The sequence below is a fragment of the Poecilia mexicana genome, unplaced genomic scaffold, assembly GCF_051168715.1.
Source record: "Poecilia mexicana isolate PSO_F unplaced genomic scaffold, ASM5116871v1 scaffold_6, whole genome shotgun sequence".
Taxonomy (NCBI): Eukaryota; Metazoa; Chordata; class Actinopteri; order Cyprinodontiformes; family Poeciliidae; genus Poecilia; species Poecilia mexicana.
In genome coordinates this window covers 8,684,262-8,702,413 of record NW_028263375.1, presented here as the reverse complement: position 1 = coordinate 8,702,413, position 18,152 = coordinate 8,684,262, and the positions used below count along the sequence as shown (strand labels likewise).

The window sequence follows — 18,152 nt, the reverse complement described above, 5'->3', positions numbered from 1 at the left end:
CTGATTAATCCTAGTGTTTTGTGTTGATGCAGGGAAGACGACGAGTCGGCCATGGTGTTCATCTCCAGTGAGCTTGGAGAACACTCCATCACCACCAGGGACATCGACGTCAATGAGAACACCATCATCCAGTTTGAGGTACACAGACATCGAATGAAACGATTGTTTCTTCGATGTCTGGAGAGAAATAGGACAGAAAGAATCACAAGAATACAAAATAATAAATTCCTATAGGAGCTTTTTAATAAGCCAAAATTAGACGATATGGTTAAATATTTGCATTTCAACACGTTTTCTCACAAAAATGACAATAAACAGGTTTTCTATCTTCTGTCAGTTTAACGGCAACAGCGGAGCTCATAAAACTATAAAATGCTTCTAAACTTTACCACAAAAATTAAGGATTGGTTATAAAGTGTCTTAGCAATATAGAGGCTACAAATATAGAATGTTTTGATCAGCATTTCCCGATCACAAGAGTGAGGGAATGACAGGAGAGCCACCTAGTGGTGGATATGCATTACTGACCAATCCCAGAAAAGCCTTACTACCAAACCAATGATGTATGGATTGCAATTTCCTTAAATAAAAAATATGCAGAGTAATACATAATAAAAAATAAGATTTTAACCATTTTTTTTATTGTATTTGCATTGTTTATAGGCTTATCTGAAATATGGATTGATATTTATTTTAAATGTTATGAAATCACATCAATAACAAATGCACAGAATCTCCCAGAACTGCACTGGCAAGGCGATAATAGTTCTTTAACAGGTTTTCCCAAATTTTCTATGCTATTGCTACAGTCAACGCTAAAAATAAGTAAAGAAACAAACTTATAGAAAACTTTTTATTCACTATTCCAAAACTATGACATTAATTTAGCATAAATGCTGCCTCAACTCATCTGATTTTAAATGCTCATGAGTTTGGTTAATTGTATTAGATAAATTATTATGACTTAATTACCAGATGATACAAATTTTCATCACAATCCCGTCTTGATTATAAGAAAATATGTAATATTTTATATTATTCTCATCCAATTTAATTTTATTTACATGGTTTTTATGGTTTTCTACAGCAACACAAGGTTCCTTTGGTCTTTTTGTTAGAAAATCTTTATTTTATTACAACTCGATGAATTTGGCTAACAGCCAATCAAACATTTATTTTAACTTGTATTGTAATTTTAAAAATGATTGAATAACAGGAAATCAAAAAATTATGATGAAAAATTTGAGATTAAAAATTTATTGGATTTTCTTTTTTTTCTTTCCTTCCCTCCAACTTTCTGAGGCCTCCACAGCGCCACCTGGTGGCCTCTCATAAAAACACTGCTCTAGCCGATCTCAGTCACATTTTTCTTGTGTATTTCTGCTTTTCTTTAGATCAATGTTGGCTGCACGACTGAGAGCTCCTCTGCAAACCCGGTTCGGCTCGAGTTCTCACGGGACTTTGGAGCCACGTGGCACCTTTTGGTGCCGCTGTGTGCCGGTGGCCCTCAGCCCTCCTCGCTTTGCTCCACAGAGCTTCACCCTGCCAGCATCTATTTCCCCGGTACCACACACGGCTGGAGGAGAGAGCTGATCCACGTTGGCAAGCTTCGCCTGTGTGGGTAAGGCCAAAAATACCAAAACACTCACTCAGTCTTTAAAATCACGATTTTGTAAGTTGTAAATTTCTTTCCCTGGAATCCAGGTCAATAAGGTTCCGCTGGTTCCAAGGTTTCTTCTCAGCTGGTTCTGCTCCTCCAACGTGGGCGCTGGATAACGTTTACATCGGCCCGCAGTGTCAGGACATGTGCAACGGTCACGGGGTGTGTGTGAGCGGCACCCACTGTGTGTGTGACCCCGGTTTCTCTGGACCCGACTGCTCTGCTCCAGAAACCCCCAATCCGGACTTCCTCAAGGAGGACTTTGAAGGTACAAAAGAATCAAGTTACTTGTTGCTGCGTATTAAAAATGGAGATGCAAGTTATGAAGCAACGGGTTAATTTAAAGTTGGTTGATGGTTTGATTGATTAATGAGCTGCCATTTTCATAAAAACCTGAGTTTTCTCTTGTATCAAGAGGTTTCAAGTCTATCAAGTTTATTTGTAAGGCATATTTCAGCAACGAGGCAGTTCAAAGTGCTTCAGTCAACAAGTGAAACCTTACATTTTGTCCAGTGCCATCGTTATACATCAAAATGCTGATTAGTGTTTCATTTATAATGTTCCAAACAAAACAGATAGGTTTGAAAATTGTGGTTTTCTGACATAATTAAACTTAAGAGATATTTATAAAATGTAACAACACAGGAACCTTTTAGGTTGTTGAATAGGAAAATAGAAGATGAAAATAATAAAATATGGGAAACACTTAATTCCCCACAAAAGGAGAGATGTTCATACAGACATACTCTCTGTTGTTGCTCTTGAAGGAAAATTAAAACTTCGCTCCATGAAGTCAGGACAAATATCAAAATCATTGGCACTATGTGTTTTTTACATTATGTTAAAATTTTTCTCCGTTTTTTGTCACATCAGTAATTTTTGAATGAGAAATTGATCCACTAAAGTGAAACTTAAGCAGATTGTTGAGTTTTTATATTTAAAACAGAACTGCATAAAGTGCATTTTGTTCAAACCGGACTGTGCTAGAACTGTTTCTCTTCATTCTGGTATCCCTCCGCCATCTTTGTTTCTGTATCAACTGGCTCCACTTAAGGATGGCCAACGGCACCCTCTGCTGGATGGCGACAAAAACTGCAACACTAATAGAAAGTCTAATTGGTTAATGTTTTGAAGTAATTTTAACCGTTAATCAACAATTGCTTGATTAATTGCTTGCATCCCTATTTGACGAGGTAGGAATATGTAGTTGTTTGCAGAACAACTCCATATATGTAGTAACTTGTGATAAGTATGTCTGGCTTCTGCTTCCTTATCCAGGAGGAGCTGTGGATGCTGAGCATTTCACTCTGCTGAGTGGAGGAAAGCCATCCAGGAAATGTGGCATCATGTCCAGCGGAAACCACCTGTTCTTCAGCGAGGACGGTCTACGCATGTTGGTCACCAATGATATGGATCTGTCAAATGCAAGGTACACCTGCTTTAAGCCAACACCAGAAACAGTTACATTACTTTGAAAATGTTTGAAACATTTTGAATTTTCAGTTCTGATTGAAAACTTTTCATTCTTCCTCAGGTTTGTTCAATTCTTCCTTCGCCTTGGTTGTGGCAAAGCGGCGCCGGATCCTCGTTCTCAGCCTGTCCTGCTGCAGTTCTCTGTGGACGGAGGCCTAACCTGGGGACTCCTCCAGGAGTTTCTCTTCAGTAATACCAGTAACCAGGCTCGGCTGGTGGCTCTGGAGATCCCACTGCGTGCCAGAACACCTGCCACTCGTCTGCGCTGGTGGCAGCCGTCAGAAAATGGTCACTTTTACAGCCCCTGGGTCATAGATCAGGTACATGAAGTCAATTTATCCATAACGTGAACATAATTAATCATAATAATCAAACCCCCAGTCGGTAGTGCCAGATGCCCGGTAGTATTGAACCAGGTTCTGGTTCTACTGAAGGTCTCTTCCTGTTAAAGGGGAGTTTTTCCTCTCTACTGTCTGTACATGCATGCTCAGTATGAGCGATTGCCTTAAAGTAAAGTCGAGCAACTGCTGCTACGTGTTCATCCAGGAGGAGTTAATGCTGCAAGTCAGAGACTCAATGCAGCCTCTTGGGTTTCCTTAGATAGAAACCTTTTAAACTAATTAACTGAACATTCTGTAGTGTTTGATAACTAGGATCACTTGAAATGTGTGTGATTTCAAGTCACACACATTTCACTTTTCACAAGGCACTTTTTTTTGAAAAGTGCCTTGAGATATTTGTTGTGAATTTGTTTTATATATGTAAACTGAATTCTATAATTATTTTCACCATATATTGACATTCTATGTCAATTGTTTGACATTGTATGTCAAACTCGAGGCCCTCGGGCCATATCCGGCCCGCTAAAGCTATTTATGTGGCCCTCAAGAATCTAGAGGGCCATATAAATACAATTCAAACTAACAGTTTTGTGCTAACATATTATTTTATCAGTCAAATTAAATCAGTTTTTATCTGTGTAGTGGCAAATTACTACAATTTGAAAAGATGTAAATATTTTAATTTTAGGAAGTATTCATCGATTTCAGAAAAAGCTATAATATTTTAGGATTTCCTCCAGAAATATAGCTAACCCAGTTGCACCACTGAGGTTTTATTTATTATTTTTTTTGTTTAAAAAATGTTAAGAGTTGACATTAAATTTCAGAAGTAAAACATCAACAACAAAGAAAATACAGCAGTGGATTAAATAAAACTAGTCTTTCTGTAGGTTGTGCATTTATATTCGAATGCTGTTATTTTTTTAAATGGATAACAGTTTGCTGAAGATTACATACGTTTTATTACGTATAGCTTAACCTGTCTTTGCTATCACTGTTACTGGTGTATTAATAAAATTACTTAAAATAAAGAAACAACACTGAGCCTAGTGGGGGGAATAAAGCCTGGCAGCCCGCCAGGCTTATAATACACTGGGTGAAACATGTACTGTAAGTTTGATAAGTAGTTTTTTCAGTGCATTCTGCCACAGCTGAAAATGAGTTCGACTCCTCTTCGACTCTCCTCTCTCTGCCATCAGTAATGTTTTCTCTTTTATGCTTTAGGTTGTGGTGGGTGGCAGTGCTAGCGGCTGGGGGCCACTGGAAGACGATTTCTCCTCCATCGACGGACGGTCGTGGCTCCTCCACCCGGGCGGAACCCGAATGCCTGTGTGTGGTTCTGACGGACCGGCTTTCGCTTTCATCGAGAAATCCAACACACGATACGCCGTCACTACTGACATCAGCTTGGGCCAAGACGCGTTCATCCAGTTCGACTTTTCTGCATCCTGCTCTGTCACCAATTCTTGCTACTGTAAGCAAAAGGAACTCATAAGCAAACATTATTATTATTTGCATTCGTAAAAAACTTAAAATGTGCTTGTTTTATTTTAAATGGAACATTAGATAACTGAAAATAACAGGATAGAAGTTGGTAAATATTTTCATAGTCACCTATTTAACGAAGGTGGGCAGAAATGATGCTCTCGGAAGTGTAGCACATATTTTTACTCAAGTAAAAGTAAAAAGTAGCATCCAAGAAATTACTAGAGTAGCAGTAAAGTATTTGGTAAAAAGTTGCCTCAAGTACTGATTAAATGATGTCTGTCTTATTATTATAATTGGAATTATTTCTGTCATTTAATATTAAAAAGTGCATAATCAGATGGATCAAAATATAAAGTGAAGTGGAAATTTTGGTATTTTAAGGGACAAAATGACACTAATTCATAAAAAAAACTAAATCAGGTAAAATATTTTCCAAGTCAGTTTTTTTCACTGAAAAATTTATGAAACTTTAACAAAAACTGCTGGTGTGTGTCTGTGCCTAGTGAATTTTTGGTTCAGTGGGTAGAAAATCCAGAAATTTTACTCAAGTAAGAGTAGAGATACTTCATAATAAAATTATTCAAGTAAAAGTAGAAAGCGTGGTAAAAATACTCCTAAAAGTAAATTTTTTCAGAAAAAAGTTACTGGTATGTAACTGCAGTTACGACCCAACCCTGCTGTTTTAAAGGTGATCTGTAAATGGATGAATGGAGGAGTTTTTAAGTGTCTGTTCCTCTCGTTGCAGCTGTGGAGTTGGAGTATTCTCTGGATCTGGGTCTGACTTGGCAGCCGCTGGTCAGAGACTGTCTGCCTACGAGTCCCGACTGCTCGTCTTACACTCTGCAGCGGATCCTCGTGTCAGACACCTACAACAAGTGGGGCCGCGTCACCTTGTCTATCCCATCATACGCAAGGTCAGCACAGATCTACGCTTTGCCAACCTGAGATGATTATACTAGTACAGAGAACATCAGGATTGTCTTGTTCTTTCTGTTCTATTGTATTCAGGCATTTACCCTAAAAATTAGGGGTGGATAAATAAATCGGCATATAATTTATCCAATCTTGTAAAGTTTATCTTTCTTTTTGTTCCAGATCTCCGGCCACGAGGTTCCGCTGGTTCCAGCAGGCTCCCTTTGACAAGCAGCAGACCTGGGCTCTGGATAACCTCTACATTGGTGACGGCTGTCCTGATATGTGCTCTGGACACGGCCGCTGCCAACAGAGCTCCTGTGTGTAAGTCACAAAACATGCACATCACTAGAAAAGAAATACTGGTTTTAAGGCATTAAAGTCAAAATCTTACTTTTTACAGTACAGTCAATAAGCAAAAATATACACAGTTTTACATACTAAAGGGAATATTGGTGCAAATTTAATATTTTGGACATTTTATGGTTCCATTTGTGTCTCAAGCATTTAAGAAGAAACACCAAGTAATTTTTTGGCAGAAAGTTAATATTTTTTGGTGTCTGGAAAATGAGCTGTTTCAAAACAAATGCCTACTGGAAAAGACAAGTGTTTTGTTGTTGTCTTACCATTTGGAAACCACTTGCTGCATTCTTGTTGGTTGTGCAGGAGGCTCCACTTCTGCTTTTCGAAGATGTATGGTTGAATAATTGTGCATCAGTTTGCAGCCATTTTCACATGTAAACGTTGAGTTGGACAGCTGCAGCTTATTTGGATTTAAAGTGACAGGAGGCCCTAAAAACAGCTCAAAATAAGCAGAACTAAAATATGATGTAAGAATTATTTGAATAAAATGTAATGGACATGTTTTATATAGCCTATAGACTTATACTAACCTGTTCAAGGAAGCATAAAAGGTCTCCATTAAAGTAGAACAAAAAATGTTTGGGCCTGATTAGTTAAGAGGTTTTAATCTTAATCTTATTTTCTGACCCCAAAAAACCGAAACTAAATAAAAATTATTCAATACTAACATTGTATGGCTCTTCTTGTTTCTAAATTCACTTTCCATGCCAGGTGTGACCCGGAGTGGGGAGGAGAGTACTGTGACGAGCCGGTGCTGCCGCTGCCGGCCCAGCTGAAGGACAGCTTCAGTCGAGCGCCGTCGCTCAGCCACTGGCACGTTCTCACGGGTGGGAAGCTCAGCTCCGTGTGTGGAGCTGTGGCTTCTGGAGCTGCGCTGCACTTCAGCGGGGTAGTTATGATTTTCTTTTTGCTGTACATCAAAACAAGGATTTCACACAGAAAGGTCTGTGTGAAATATGTTAATGCAGGAGTTAAAATTCTCCTGGCAAAGATTGAAATTTCTGCAAAACCTGCAAAAGATTTAATATGTTTTTCATTGGAGGAAAGTCAGATAGTTAACAATAATGTCTGAAAGATTTATATTTGAGCATAAGTAATACAATGTCTGTCTTTATGTGTGGCAAAGGTTTTTCCATAACATTTTACACTGCAAACACATAAAATCTTACCGTTTTATGTAATTTAAATATCTTAATACACTTAAAATAAGACAAAACTAGTAACTTTTCAGCAAGATGTACGAGCTTGTTTTAATTACTGATGAAAAAAGTTACTATTTCGACTGGAATTTTTTCACTCAGAATAAGGTATGTTTCTAATATTATGAATCAATGAAATCTGCCAGGGTAATTAGAACTTTTTCTCATTATTAATGAATTATTGATGTAACTCAAGCTCCTATATGTTGCTGTAAAGTTACTTGAAAGTTAGTTTTGTCTTGTTGCATATTTTGCTCCAGAAACCAGACCATAAATACCTGGTAAGATTTTCTTAAGCCATGTTTTTCATTATAAAAGCAATAATAAAGGGCAGTTTTAACAGTTATCCTAAATGTTTTATTCAGTATCTGCTTTGCTCTTTAGTTGGAGCCTAATGAAGTTAAATGGGTTTAAAGAACTACATGGCAATGTTAGAAACACATTAATTACACCTCTTTACATAATTCAAACCCTTTGTGACTTCAAAAATACTTTAGAAAGTAAAGAATTAGATTTTCTCAGGCTGCATCTCTCCATTTGTCTGTGCGCAGTCATGCACTCGTCAGCTGGTGACGGTGGATCTGAATCTGACGAATGCCGAGTTCATCCAGTTCTACTTCATGTACGGCTGCATGATTCCTCCCAGCAACCGGAACCAGGGAGTCCTTCTGGAGTACAGCTTGAATGGGGGGATTAACTGGCATTTACTCACAGAGATCTTCTACGACCTCTACACCAAACCTGGGTGAGTTTTATTCCTCCACTGGCGCCCCCTGGTGGTCCACAAGGTACTGCACAAAGACGACAATGGGAAGTAGTAGGAGGATGATGGCGCGCCTTGTTTTTAATGGGTGAACAAACTTATTTTAATGGAACACAGCGATTCTAAATTTGTGTTTACTTAAACATTAGCGGATTATCAACAGAGTTTTGCTCACATTTGTAATGGAAACGCAGCTGCAGTCTCTGTGTTTCGTCTTCTCAGGTTCGTAAATGTGCTGCTGCCCCCTGCTGCACGTCAGGAAGGAGTGCGGGTGCGGTGGTGGCAGCCGCAGCATGAAGGCGCAGACCGGAGCGACTGGGCTCTGGACAACGTCCTCATCGCCGGGTCAGACCCGCGGGCCCAGATCTCTGACACGTTCGGAGGCGTGGCTCTGCCTAACCATGAGAGAGCGCCTGCAGATGAGACTTCTGGACGAGTCAGTCAGCTGAATGAACAGGAAGAAACGCCGATAGGTGATTCAACAACCGCCACCCGTCACTGGGAAACACAAGTGTTTCTCTAGGTTTCTAACATTTGCTTGGTTTTGTTCTCAGTGAGTGACCACTGGCTTTTCTCTGAGGATTGCTCTGTGCAGCGCTTCTGCAACTCCCCTGATGGTGTGATGGTGTGTGGAAATGCAGATGGGAGAGAAGTGTATGCTGTCACACATGATATTGTTCCAGACAAAGGCTGGGTCATGCAGTTTAAGGTAACAATAACGTCAAGTTTATTAGTAACAAGGCAGTTCAAAGTGCTTTAAATAAAAACATTATAATAAACAAAAAGAAACATTACATTACAGTGGCAAAATAAAAAGTCCTCTAATCCTGGAGATGTTCTTCAGGTGATAGAAAGCCGACTTTGTAACTGTCTTTATGTGGCTCGGAAGGTTCAGGTCAGAGTTCATCATTAGACCCAGACTTCGGGCCTGATCGCTGGTTTTCATTCATAATAACTGAAGCTGTGCGTTGACTCCACATCGCTCCTCTTTAGGTCCAGAATAATAACTTCAGTTTTCTGGAGAAAGTTTTGGCACATCCACACATTTATCTGTTCTGAGCATCTGCTTTGAATGACATCGTAATATAGAGCTGTGCATCATCTGCATGATATCTAATCTTGTTACTTGTTATATTCTGAATAGACATATTTAGAGTAAAAACATTTGCTTTGCATTTTTTTGGTCTGAATGATCTCCTTATCTGGTGAGTTAACCTTGTCATTGTCTCTCTTAGATTGCTGTTGGCTGCAATGTTCCAGACCGCCCAGCAGATCGACAGATCCACGTTCAGTATTCGGTAGATTTTGGGGTCACGTGGAAGTACCTGGTCCCTCAGTGCCTGCCTGCTGACCCTCGCTGTGGCGGTCAGGTCTCCCAGCCGTCAGTCTTCTTCCCTGCTGAGAGCTGGAAAAGGGCAGTCTACCCGCTTCCAGACAGCCTGGCTGAAACGTGAGCTGTCCATCACCTGCCTCCGCATGGTTTTAGCTAGCCTTCACGATAAATCAACGACAGTATATATTGTGATAGACAGGTGATCAATATCAATATATAATGCATCAGGTAGAATATTCAATATCCTCACCTTCCTAAAAAATAATGACCTGAGTAGCATTTTGCCAAAAGTAATTTTTGGAAATGAAACCCAATCTTTTTCTTTACAAAAAAAAAAAACCCTGTTAGGAAGATGAGGATATACAGAATATTCACTGAACTCCGATCCAGAACCGCACAGCATGCTGGGAAATGTAGGCAGAAGAAAGGCTTAACCTGCTCAGCCTCTTATAGCCGGCTAAGCAAGATTGGTGGAATCAACTGACTCTCTCACTTTTTGGTTACCTAGCAACTCTCTCATTCTTTGGTTACCTAGCAACTCTCTCACTCTTTGGTTACCTAGCAACTCTCTCACTCTTTGGTTACCCAACAACTGCCAGTTGAGTAACTGGCGCAGCAGCAGTTTAAGGTTTTGCCACTGTGCTTCTTAACGGCTTAAAGATAAAAAAGACATGTTGAGTGAAAACTCTGGATAAAGGAGGAAATGTCATGGCACCAGTTTGGCATCATTTCAGATGTTTAAAACAGAAAAACAATCAATAATTATTGATTATCAAATAAAATGAAAGTCTAGCCAAAGGCTTCGTGTACTGAAAGTTTAATTAGTGATGTGATTCTGTGTTGCTGAATGAGGCTTGTTCTTGTCCCAAGCGCGGTGCGGTTCCGGTTTTACCAGCAGCACTCGGACATCCAGTGGGGTGTGGAGAACCTGTACATCGGGCCGCCCTGTGACGGCCACTGCGGGGGACACGGAGACTGTCTGGATCAGCGCTGCATCTGCGATCCAGGATTCACCGGACCCAACTGTTATGCCAGTACCGCCCTAAAGGTAGCTTTTAATCGGTCTTTATGGGTCTCCCTCAGTGAAGGAATGAAGTGAGAGATGGTTTAAAGCATGTGTGCCAAACCTGAGGCCTGGGGGCCAAACCTGAGGCCCAGGGGCCAAATCTGGCCCGCAATAGTTTTTTATTTGACCCTCTACAGTACATAGGGACACTTAAATAAAATCAAGATCGTAACTGTCTGCTTAAATATTATTTTAACAATCAACTAAAATCAGATTTTTATCTGTTTTCTGCCATTTTTAGACCATTTTTTGCAATTCCACAATGCAGACATTCACACAAAATCAACAGATTGCTGCACGTTTCCACACTAATGTGTAGTTTTCAATTTATTGCAAATTTTCTACAAAAATGTTTAAAAACATTGGGCTTAAATTACCAACTCCAACCTGAATGTAGCAGTATTTACTTTTACTGAATTAACCTAACTTGATGTCTGTGATCAATATGGCGGGAAAAGAAGTCACAATCACGGTCCTACAGGAGCACAAATATTGGAAAAATTCTTTAAAAAATGTCTAAACTAGCACCATAAAACCAGGGATTTTGACTTTGTAAAAAAATCACTAAATCATGACCTAGTGACATATTTTAAAAGTTGCACACTGCAGCTTTATGTATTGACTCAATAGGGCTGAAAATAAATTCACACCACACTTTTCAGTTCACCTTTCTTCAATTTCACAAACATGCTTTATAACTTACATTTTACCTCAATCCCTAAAACAACATGATGAAATGTTGTGAGGAAATGTGAAAATGGTCAGGCATGTGAGCACATTTCCAATCCACTGTGTGATTTTGTTTTGTTTTTTTAACACTTGTTTCTTTTCTGTAGGCATCTTTGAAGGAGCGCTTTGACTGGGAAGGGGGGGCCGGACCTCAGTGGCAGGTGCTGGAGGGCGGGAAGCCCTGCACCGACTGTGGCGTTCTGGTGGAGGGCACTGCTCTGTATTTTGGAGGAGCTGATGCCAGGCAGGCCGTCACTGCTGATTTGGACCTGCGGGGGGCCAAGTGAGTCCCATCACTCTTAGGGAGAAGATTCTGTTTAGTGAAACTCCTTAACTCTGTTGCGTTATTTATGTTTCTGCTCATAGGTTTGTGGAGTACTGGGCCAGGATCGGAAGTGACGACAACATGACCATGTGCCACCGTCCCACGTGCCGTAAAGAGGGGGTCCTGCTGGATTACTCCACTGATGGAGGTCAGCAAAGCTCAGGCTGTTACCTAGCAATCCAAGCTGACCTCCCGCACCTTTGGTCACCTGGTTTTACCGCTGCATGCGCTGTACAATGGCTGCTGGAAAAAACAAGTGTTTTGTTCTTGACAGAAACCACTTGCTGCATTCTTGTTGGTTGTGCAGGATGCTCAATTAATGCTTTTCAAACATGTACGGTGTATAATTGCACATCTGTTTTCAGCCATTTTCACATACGAGTGTAAACGCTGAGTTGAGGGGCCAAGAACTACAAAAACACAAAATGCTACCAAGTATTTTTGGTCTAATTTCTTGTGAAAATATCTTAGTATGCATAAAATAAGACAATAGTAGCTTTTTCTGCTTGTTTTATATAACTAATTCCTTAATATTGATTAAAAATTACTAGTTCCACTGGCATATCTTTTCACTGATAAGACATTTTTCCCATGTTATAAGTGAAATAATCTGCCTGTGGAATTAGTACTTTTTGATCAAAATTAAGACGTAATTGGCCTAAAACAAGCTCATATCTTGTTGAAAAGCTACTTAAGTTAGTTTTTCGGAAAATAGACCAAAAATATTTGGTACAATTTTGTTTTGGCATTGTGGACAGCAACGTCTGATTCGAATTTAAAGTGACTTTTGTTCTAAAAGTATAAGGAACATGTTTTGTATCACCCATAGACCCATCAAGGAAGCGCAGTAGGTCACCTTTCATGTAACTCTCTGAATACTCAGGTGTGTCCTGGACTCTGCTACATGAGATGGATTACCTGAAGTACGTGTCCGTGAGGAGAGACTACATTGTTCTGCCAGAGGTGGCGCTGACTAACGCCACACGCCTGCGATGGTGGCAGCCTTTCACCATCTCTTCAGGCTTGGCCACCCCGAGCCTGGAAAGAGCTCAGTGGGCCATAGACAACATCCTGGTGGGAGGGTCAGACATCAACCCATCCACACTGCTGGACACCTTTGATGATGGTGAGTTTGGATGCAAATCTGTCTGTGTTTAGTGATTTGATTCCAACTTTTAGGGTCACAATTTGATTCAGAAACCAAATTTTCTATTCAAACAGTTTGAAGATTCTGTTTGAATTATGTGACTAACGAGAGGAAAAGACGATGTAAACTAATAGAGCATTTACTTAAAACATATATAAAATGTTACACACTGTCAAAATTTAGCAGTTTATATTTAAACAAAAATACATAAAATTATGTAAGTTATATTACCGGTATTAGGCTAACTAGGCCGCCTGGCCTTTTCTCAAGTGAAAAAATATTAAAAATATATAATTTGTAGATGTAATTTTACAAAATAAAATGTAAAAATATATACAACATACAAAATAAATTAGATGTATTTTCTAAAGGATTATACAAAACAATTCTATTTATTTATTTTTAAAAAATATATGCAAATGTAAAACAGAAAATATACAAAATATAAATAAATGTATATATTACATTTACAAAATCCCTATTTTGTAGATATAAATTTATTTCCTAAAAAAAATTGACTGCTTAAAAAATATATATTGCCCAACACATACTTAGTTTTTTAGTTTTCTAAAAATTGAAACAGACTAAAATAGATTTTTGAGAATTTTGAATTGTTTCAGATTCTTCATAGAATCATTTTTTGCTATAGAATAATTTTCTTTCTACACCTCTTTAGTGAAGACCCTGGTTTAACCACATTCCTGATGAACCATTTGTTTTTCTTCCACTAGAGGGCGTTTCTCATGAGGAAAGCTGGAGTTTCTACCCTAACGCTGTGCGAACCGCCGGCTTCTGTGGAAATCCCTCATTTCACCTCTACTGGCCGAACAAGAACCAAGACGGGACACACAACATCCTTGCCACTCGAGAGCTTATAGTTCAGCCCGGATATATTCTACAGTTTAAGGTAAGAATGAAAGCGTGCTCACAGTGGCGTCTGTTTTATGGTTTTTAGGTCCTAAACGTCTCGTTTCTGCAGATTGTTGTCGGCTGTGAGGCAGACACATGCGAGGATCATCACTCTGTCCTGCTGCAGTACAGGAAGGACGCACGGTGAGAGAAACAAGGGAACAATCAGCCTACGCTGCAAACACAAAGTCTTACTAGTTTTTGTTCTACTTTCTAGTGCAACTGTCTTCATACACTTGAAATAAGACAAAACTAACAAGCCGCAGGAATAGGAGTTGCAGTTTTCTGGCCGATCGCAGATTACTGATCTTTATACAGCCTGATCTGCCGATTCTAATTTTAGGCGATACCAATCGCCTAATGTCGAAATGTCGCTAAATATAACAAGAAAGTTGCTGATTTGCTAACTGTGGGGTGACGATTACCTGCCTCACAGCAGAACAGAACAGCGGCTGATTTTTAGACCTTTGCTGAGGTAGATAAGATCATCTTTACATGAAAGTGTCGCCTGATCCCCAAAAATTAAGGAAATTGGCACTGATTAATCATTGACTTGTTTTAAGTCAATAATTCCATAATATTGATATAAAAAAGTACTAGTTAGAATGGAATAGAATAGAATATACTTTATTGATCACCAAGGGGAAATTGCTTATTAGTTGACAAGCTACTCCATCCTAAGTGTTCAAAATATTAATAGTACAAATTTAACCATAAGCTATAAAATATATGGCTCTGGGTAAATGAAGAGCCCACTGCTCTGAAAACCTCCTGGTTATTCCACCAGAGATTGATCTCTGATTTAAAACATTAGCATTGTTGTTTTCTTTGCATTATTTAAAGTCTGAAACCTCTGCATCTTTTTCGTTATTTTGACCATTTCTCATTTTCTGCAAATAAATACTAAATTTTTACTTGTAATTTCAGACACATGTTGTCAGTAGTTCATAGAATAAAAGAACAATGTTCATTTCACTCAGTAAAATCAGAGAAACTGATCATTTTAAGTGGTCTCTATATATACTTAAGAGTGATTTAGGTAATTCAAACATGACTGAATATAAATAAATAAATGAAATAACAGGCATGCACATGCAGATATGTTAATCTATAAATAACCTATAAATGAGTGGCTACAGGTAGAAATTATTTCCTGTGGTGCATTTTGAAAACAACCAGATCCAAACTAGTACTTCAAAGATCAGATTGGCAAAGATCAGATTTTTTTGGGTGGAGTGAAAAGATCGGAATTGGGACTTTCAGTGAATGCCGGTCGCATTTGGGCAAAAAACATATTGTGTATATCTACAAGACCTCATTTTAAGAATCCTGAGCTGTCCCTTTAACCTCACCAGGTCCGACTCATGGCAGCTGGTCCAGTCAGAGTGTCTTCCTTCATCTGTGAACAACGTTGGCTGCTCCCCCTTCCAGTTCCACGAATCCACCATCTACAGTCCGGTTAACAGCTCCACCTGGACCAGAGTCACGGTCCAGCTGCCGGACCACGTCTCCTCAGGGTAAGAAACGAGACGACGCGTTTCACAAGATCACTGCTGAGTTTCCACGACATCAGCGTGAAGCATCCGCAAACTGGTCGATGTTTCAGAGCGACGCAGTTCCGCTGGATTCAGAAGGAGGGAACAGGAGAGAGGCACAGCTGGGGAGTGGATAACGTTTACATTGGCGAGGCTTGCCCAGGGCTCTGCAGCGGCCATGGGTACTGCACGAGTGGAGTGGTCTGCATCTGCGATGAAGGATACCACGGTGAGTCACAGGCCGTACGTCACAATAAGGCTGAGCAACACGGACTAAAATAAAATCCCAGATTTTTTATTCCATGCCTGATTTTAATCTTAATTTTTCTCACTTTCTTTCCAAAAAATAAAAAATAGAAACATGACTTCTCCCTCCTGTGAGTTGCACAACAGAGTATCAGACCCAAGCTACACGAGTTTTTGTTTAACTGAGGAAATAGTTGTAATATTAACATAAAAAAATGCAATTTTACCAGAAGAATTTCTTAAAATTACAAGAAAAAAGTCAATTTAATGAGAAAAAAGATTGAATAATAATTTTTTTTTGTGGAAGTTCATATAAAAATTGCTACTTAATTCTCTCTTATGAATTTATTTTCTAAAATTTTAATCTTCAAAAATCAAAACTTCAATTAATTGATATAATGAATTTATTGCCCAACACTATAATAAACGCATCACATTTCGTTCAAAAATAATTTGCCAGAAAGAACTTGGAAATTTCTGAGCTTGAAAAATCAAAAATATTTGACTTATTTTCAAAATAATTTTCAAAAATCTATAAAATATCTTAAGGTTATTCTCAAAATTTCAGTTTTCACAAGCAAATTATTTACTTCTCAAACTCAGAAATCTCCCTGTTTTTTACTAGAAAATTTCTGCTTCCTTTTTTGGTGGAAATGTAATTTTTTTTTTCTGCAATGGCCCTGATGCTCCATTGTAGTTTTTGCCCTTGCGTTGGTGAAATCTAACACTTCTAATTCATCTCCCTCTCCTTCTGTCCCACCGACAGGCGATGACTGCTCCCTCTCCAGCACAGACTTGCCGAGCTCCATCAAGGACAACTTTGAGTCCGGGGCGGTGTCTCCGGAGAGCTGGCAGCTGATCCACGGCGGCAGCGTGGGCAGCGGCTGCGGGCAGCTGTCTCCACATGCTCACGGAGACTCTCTCTACTTCAGTGGCTGTAAGCTGAGGCAGGCAGTTACCAAACCGCTGGACCTCACTAGAGCCAGGTACAGGTACTACCAGAACATTCAGTCACTACAGCTAGAAATTAGCAACGAGGCCTGAAACCTGGGAGCAGTGATGGATTCAGACCTGAACCTTCAGAGACACATAAAGACAGTTGCAAAGTCGGCCTTCCATCACCTGAAGAGCATTTCTAAGTTTAAAGGATTAATGTCCTAATAAGATCTAGAAAAACTCATCCATGTGTTTATCTTTAGTCACATTGATTACAGCAACAGCGTCTTCACAGGTCTGACTAAAAACATCACTCAGATCCAGACGCTGCTGCTGGAGTTCTGACTAAAACCAGGAAGTAAGAGAACATCACCCAGTTCAACAGTCCTTTCTCTGGCTCCCTGCAGCTCAGAGAACAGACTTTAAAATCATGTTGTTAGTTTATAAATCACTGAATGGTTTAGCACCACAACACATTAAAGATCTGCTGCTGTTGTATCAGCCTTCCTGGTTCTGCTCTGCATCCAGAACCAGAACCAATCATGAAGCCGCATTCAGCTTCTATGCACCACAAATCTGGAACAGAAAACTGCAAAACAGCCGAAACACTGAGTTCCTGTAAATCTAGACTAAAAACCCACCTGGTTACAGTTTTGAATCATAATCACTGGAACATTAACCAACATATTTATTCTGTTTGTCCTTAACTTCAGCCACAAAACCCAGATCATCATTTATTTATTTATTCATCATTAACATCCCAGTTGTTCTTAGTTCCTTCAACATTTCTATATTTATTGAGATATACTAAAATAATAATAAATGTTATCCAGTTACTTGACTTGCCTTTGATAGTCCCATTTTCTAAATTTCGTTATTCTTTCTTGGTGCACAAATGACAATAAAAGGAATTCTGATTGTGATTCAACATATTGATAATTTTGATGATTTCACTAAACAAAATGTAATATTTATTGGTTTCACAGTTGGTGACGGTATTATGTTTTTATAAAGAAAAGCAACTTGATTGATTCATAAGCAAATCATAAAAAGATGGTGTGTATTAGGATGTCTCCTTGTCTCTAAAACAGACCAGATGTCTCCATATCACCTCTCTAACCCGCCGTCTGTCTGTCTCCTTGCAGTAAGATCATGTTTGTGCTGCAGATCGGCAGCGTAGCACAGACAGACAGCTGTAACATCGCTCTGGATCAGGCCGACACAGTGGACCGGGCCGTGCTGCTGCAGTACAGCGTCAACAACGGCGTCAGCTGGCACGTCATTGCCCAGCATCAGCCCAAAGACTTCATAAAGGCCCAGAGAGTCTCCTACAACATCCCACTGTGAGTTTATCAGTAAATGCACCAATCTGCAGGAAAAAGATGGATTATTTGTGATTGTGACCAAAGATTATTTTAGTAATCGATTAGTCCTTCAGTTATTCTGACAATTAATTAATTGGGTAAAAAAGACACTTTCTGCAGATTTTTAATTTAACCGCTTAAGCCTTTTTATACAATATTAGCGATATATTAAAATATGTAAATAAACAAATCAGTTCCATTTTATAAACAAGAAAACAAATATTTTATTGCCTAAAATGCAGCAACATAGCGTTACTTTAAATCTGAACCAGGTGAAGCTAAAACTTTACGAGTTTTGACAAGTGTTTTTATTTTAAATGCAGAATGTATGAATTTTTGTACAGTTTTGGCTTAAAAACTCCT

The 18,152-nt window shown here is 39.2% G+C and overlaps 1 protein-coding gene across 1 annotated transcript in view; it reads left to right on the top strand.

Annotated features, from left to right (window-relative positions):
* The window catches only part of reln (reelin), a 147,833-nt gene that overhangs the window by 116,380 nt on the left and 13,301 nt on the right, over nucleotides 1-18,152 (top strand). The window contains exons 40-62 of the mRNA XM_015001966.2: nucleotides 33-138; nucleotides 1,395-1,621; nucleotides 1,705-1,928; nucleotides 2,939-3,089; nucleotides 3,195-3,453; nucleotides 4,699-4,948; nucleotides 5,708-5,876; nucleotides 6,058-6,198; nucleotides 6,949-7,126; nucleotides 7,988-8,181; nucleotides 8,422-8,672; nucleotides 8,754-8,908; nucleotides 9,435-9,649; nucleotides 10,403-10,580; nucleotides 11,435-11,610; nucleotides 11,694-11,800; nucleotides 12,536-12,778; nucleotides 13,531-13,706; nucleotides 13,779-13,852; nucleotides 15,064-15,225; nucleotides 15,315-15,472; nucleotides 16,256-16,475; nucleotides 17,571-17,768. Coding sequence (XP_014857452.2) covers nucleotides 33-138; nucleotides 1,395-1,621; nucleotides 1,705-1,928; nucleotides 2,939-3,089; nucleotides 3,195-3,453; nucleotides 4,699-4,948; nucleotides 5,708-5,876; nucleotides 6,058-6,198; nucleotides 6,949-7,126; nucleotides 7,988-8,181; nucleotides 8,422-8,672; nucleotides 8,754-8,908; nucleotides 9,435-9,649; nucleotides 10,403-10,580; nucleotides 11,435-11,610; nucleotides 11,694-11,800; nucleotides 12,536-12,778; nucleotides 13,531-13,706; nucleotides 13,779-13,852; nucleotides 15,064-15,225; nucleotides 15,315-15,472; nucleotides 16,256-16,475; nucleotides 17,571-17,768 — 4,212 coding nt within the window. The remainder of the gene's footprint in view (nucleotides 1-32; nucleotides 139-1,394; nucleotides 1,622-1,704; nucleotides 1,929-2,938; nucleotides 3,090-3,194; nucleotides 3,454-4,698; nucleotides 4,949-5,707; nucleotides 5,877-6,057; nucleotides 6,199-6,948; nucleotides 7,127-7,987; nucleotides 8,182-8,421; nucleotides 8,673-8,753; nucleotides 8,909-9,434; nucleotides 9,650-10,402; nucleotides 10,581-11,434; nucleotides 11,611-11,693; nucleotides 11,801-12,535; nucleotides 12,779-13,530; nucleotides 13,707-13,778; nucleotides 13,853-15,063; nucleotides 15,226-15,314; nucleotides 15,473-16,255; nucleotides 16,476-17,570; nucleotides 17,769-18,152) is intronic.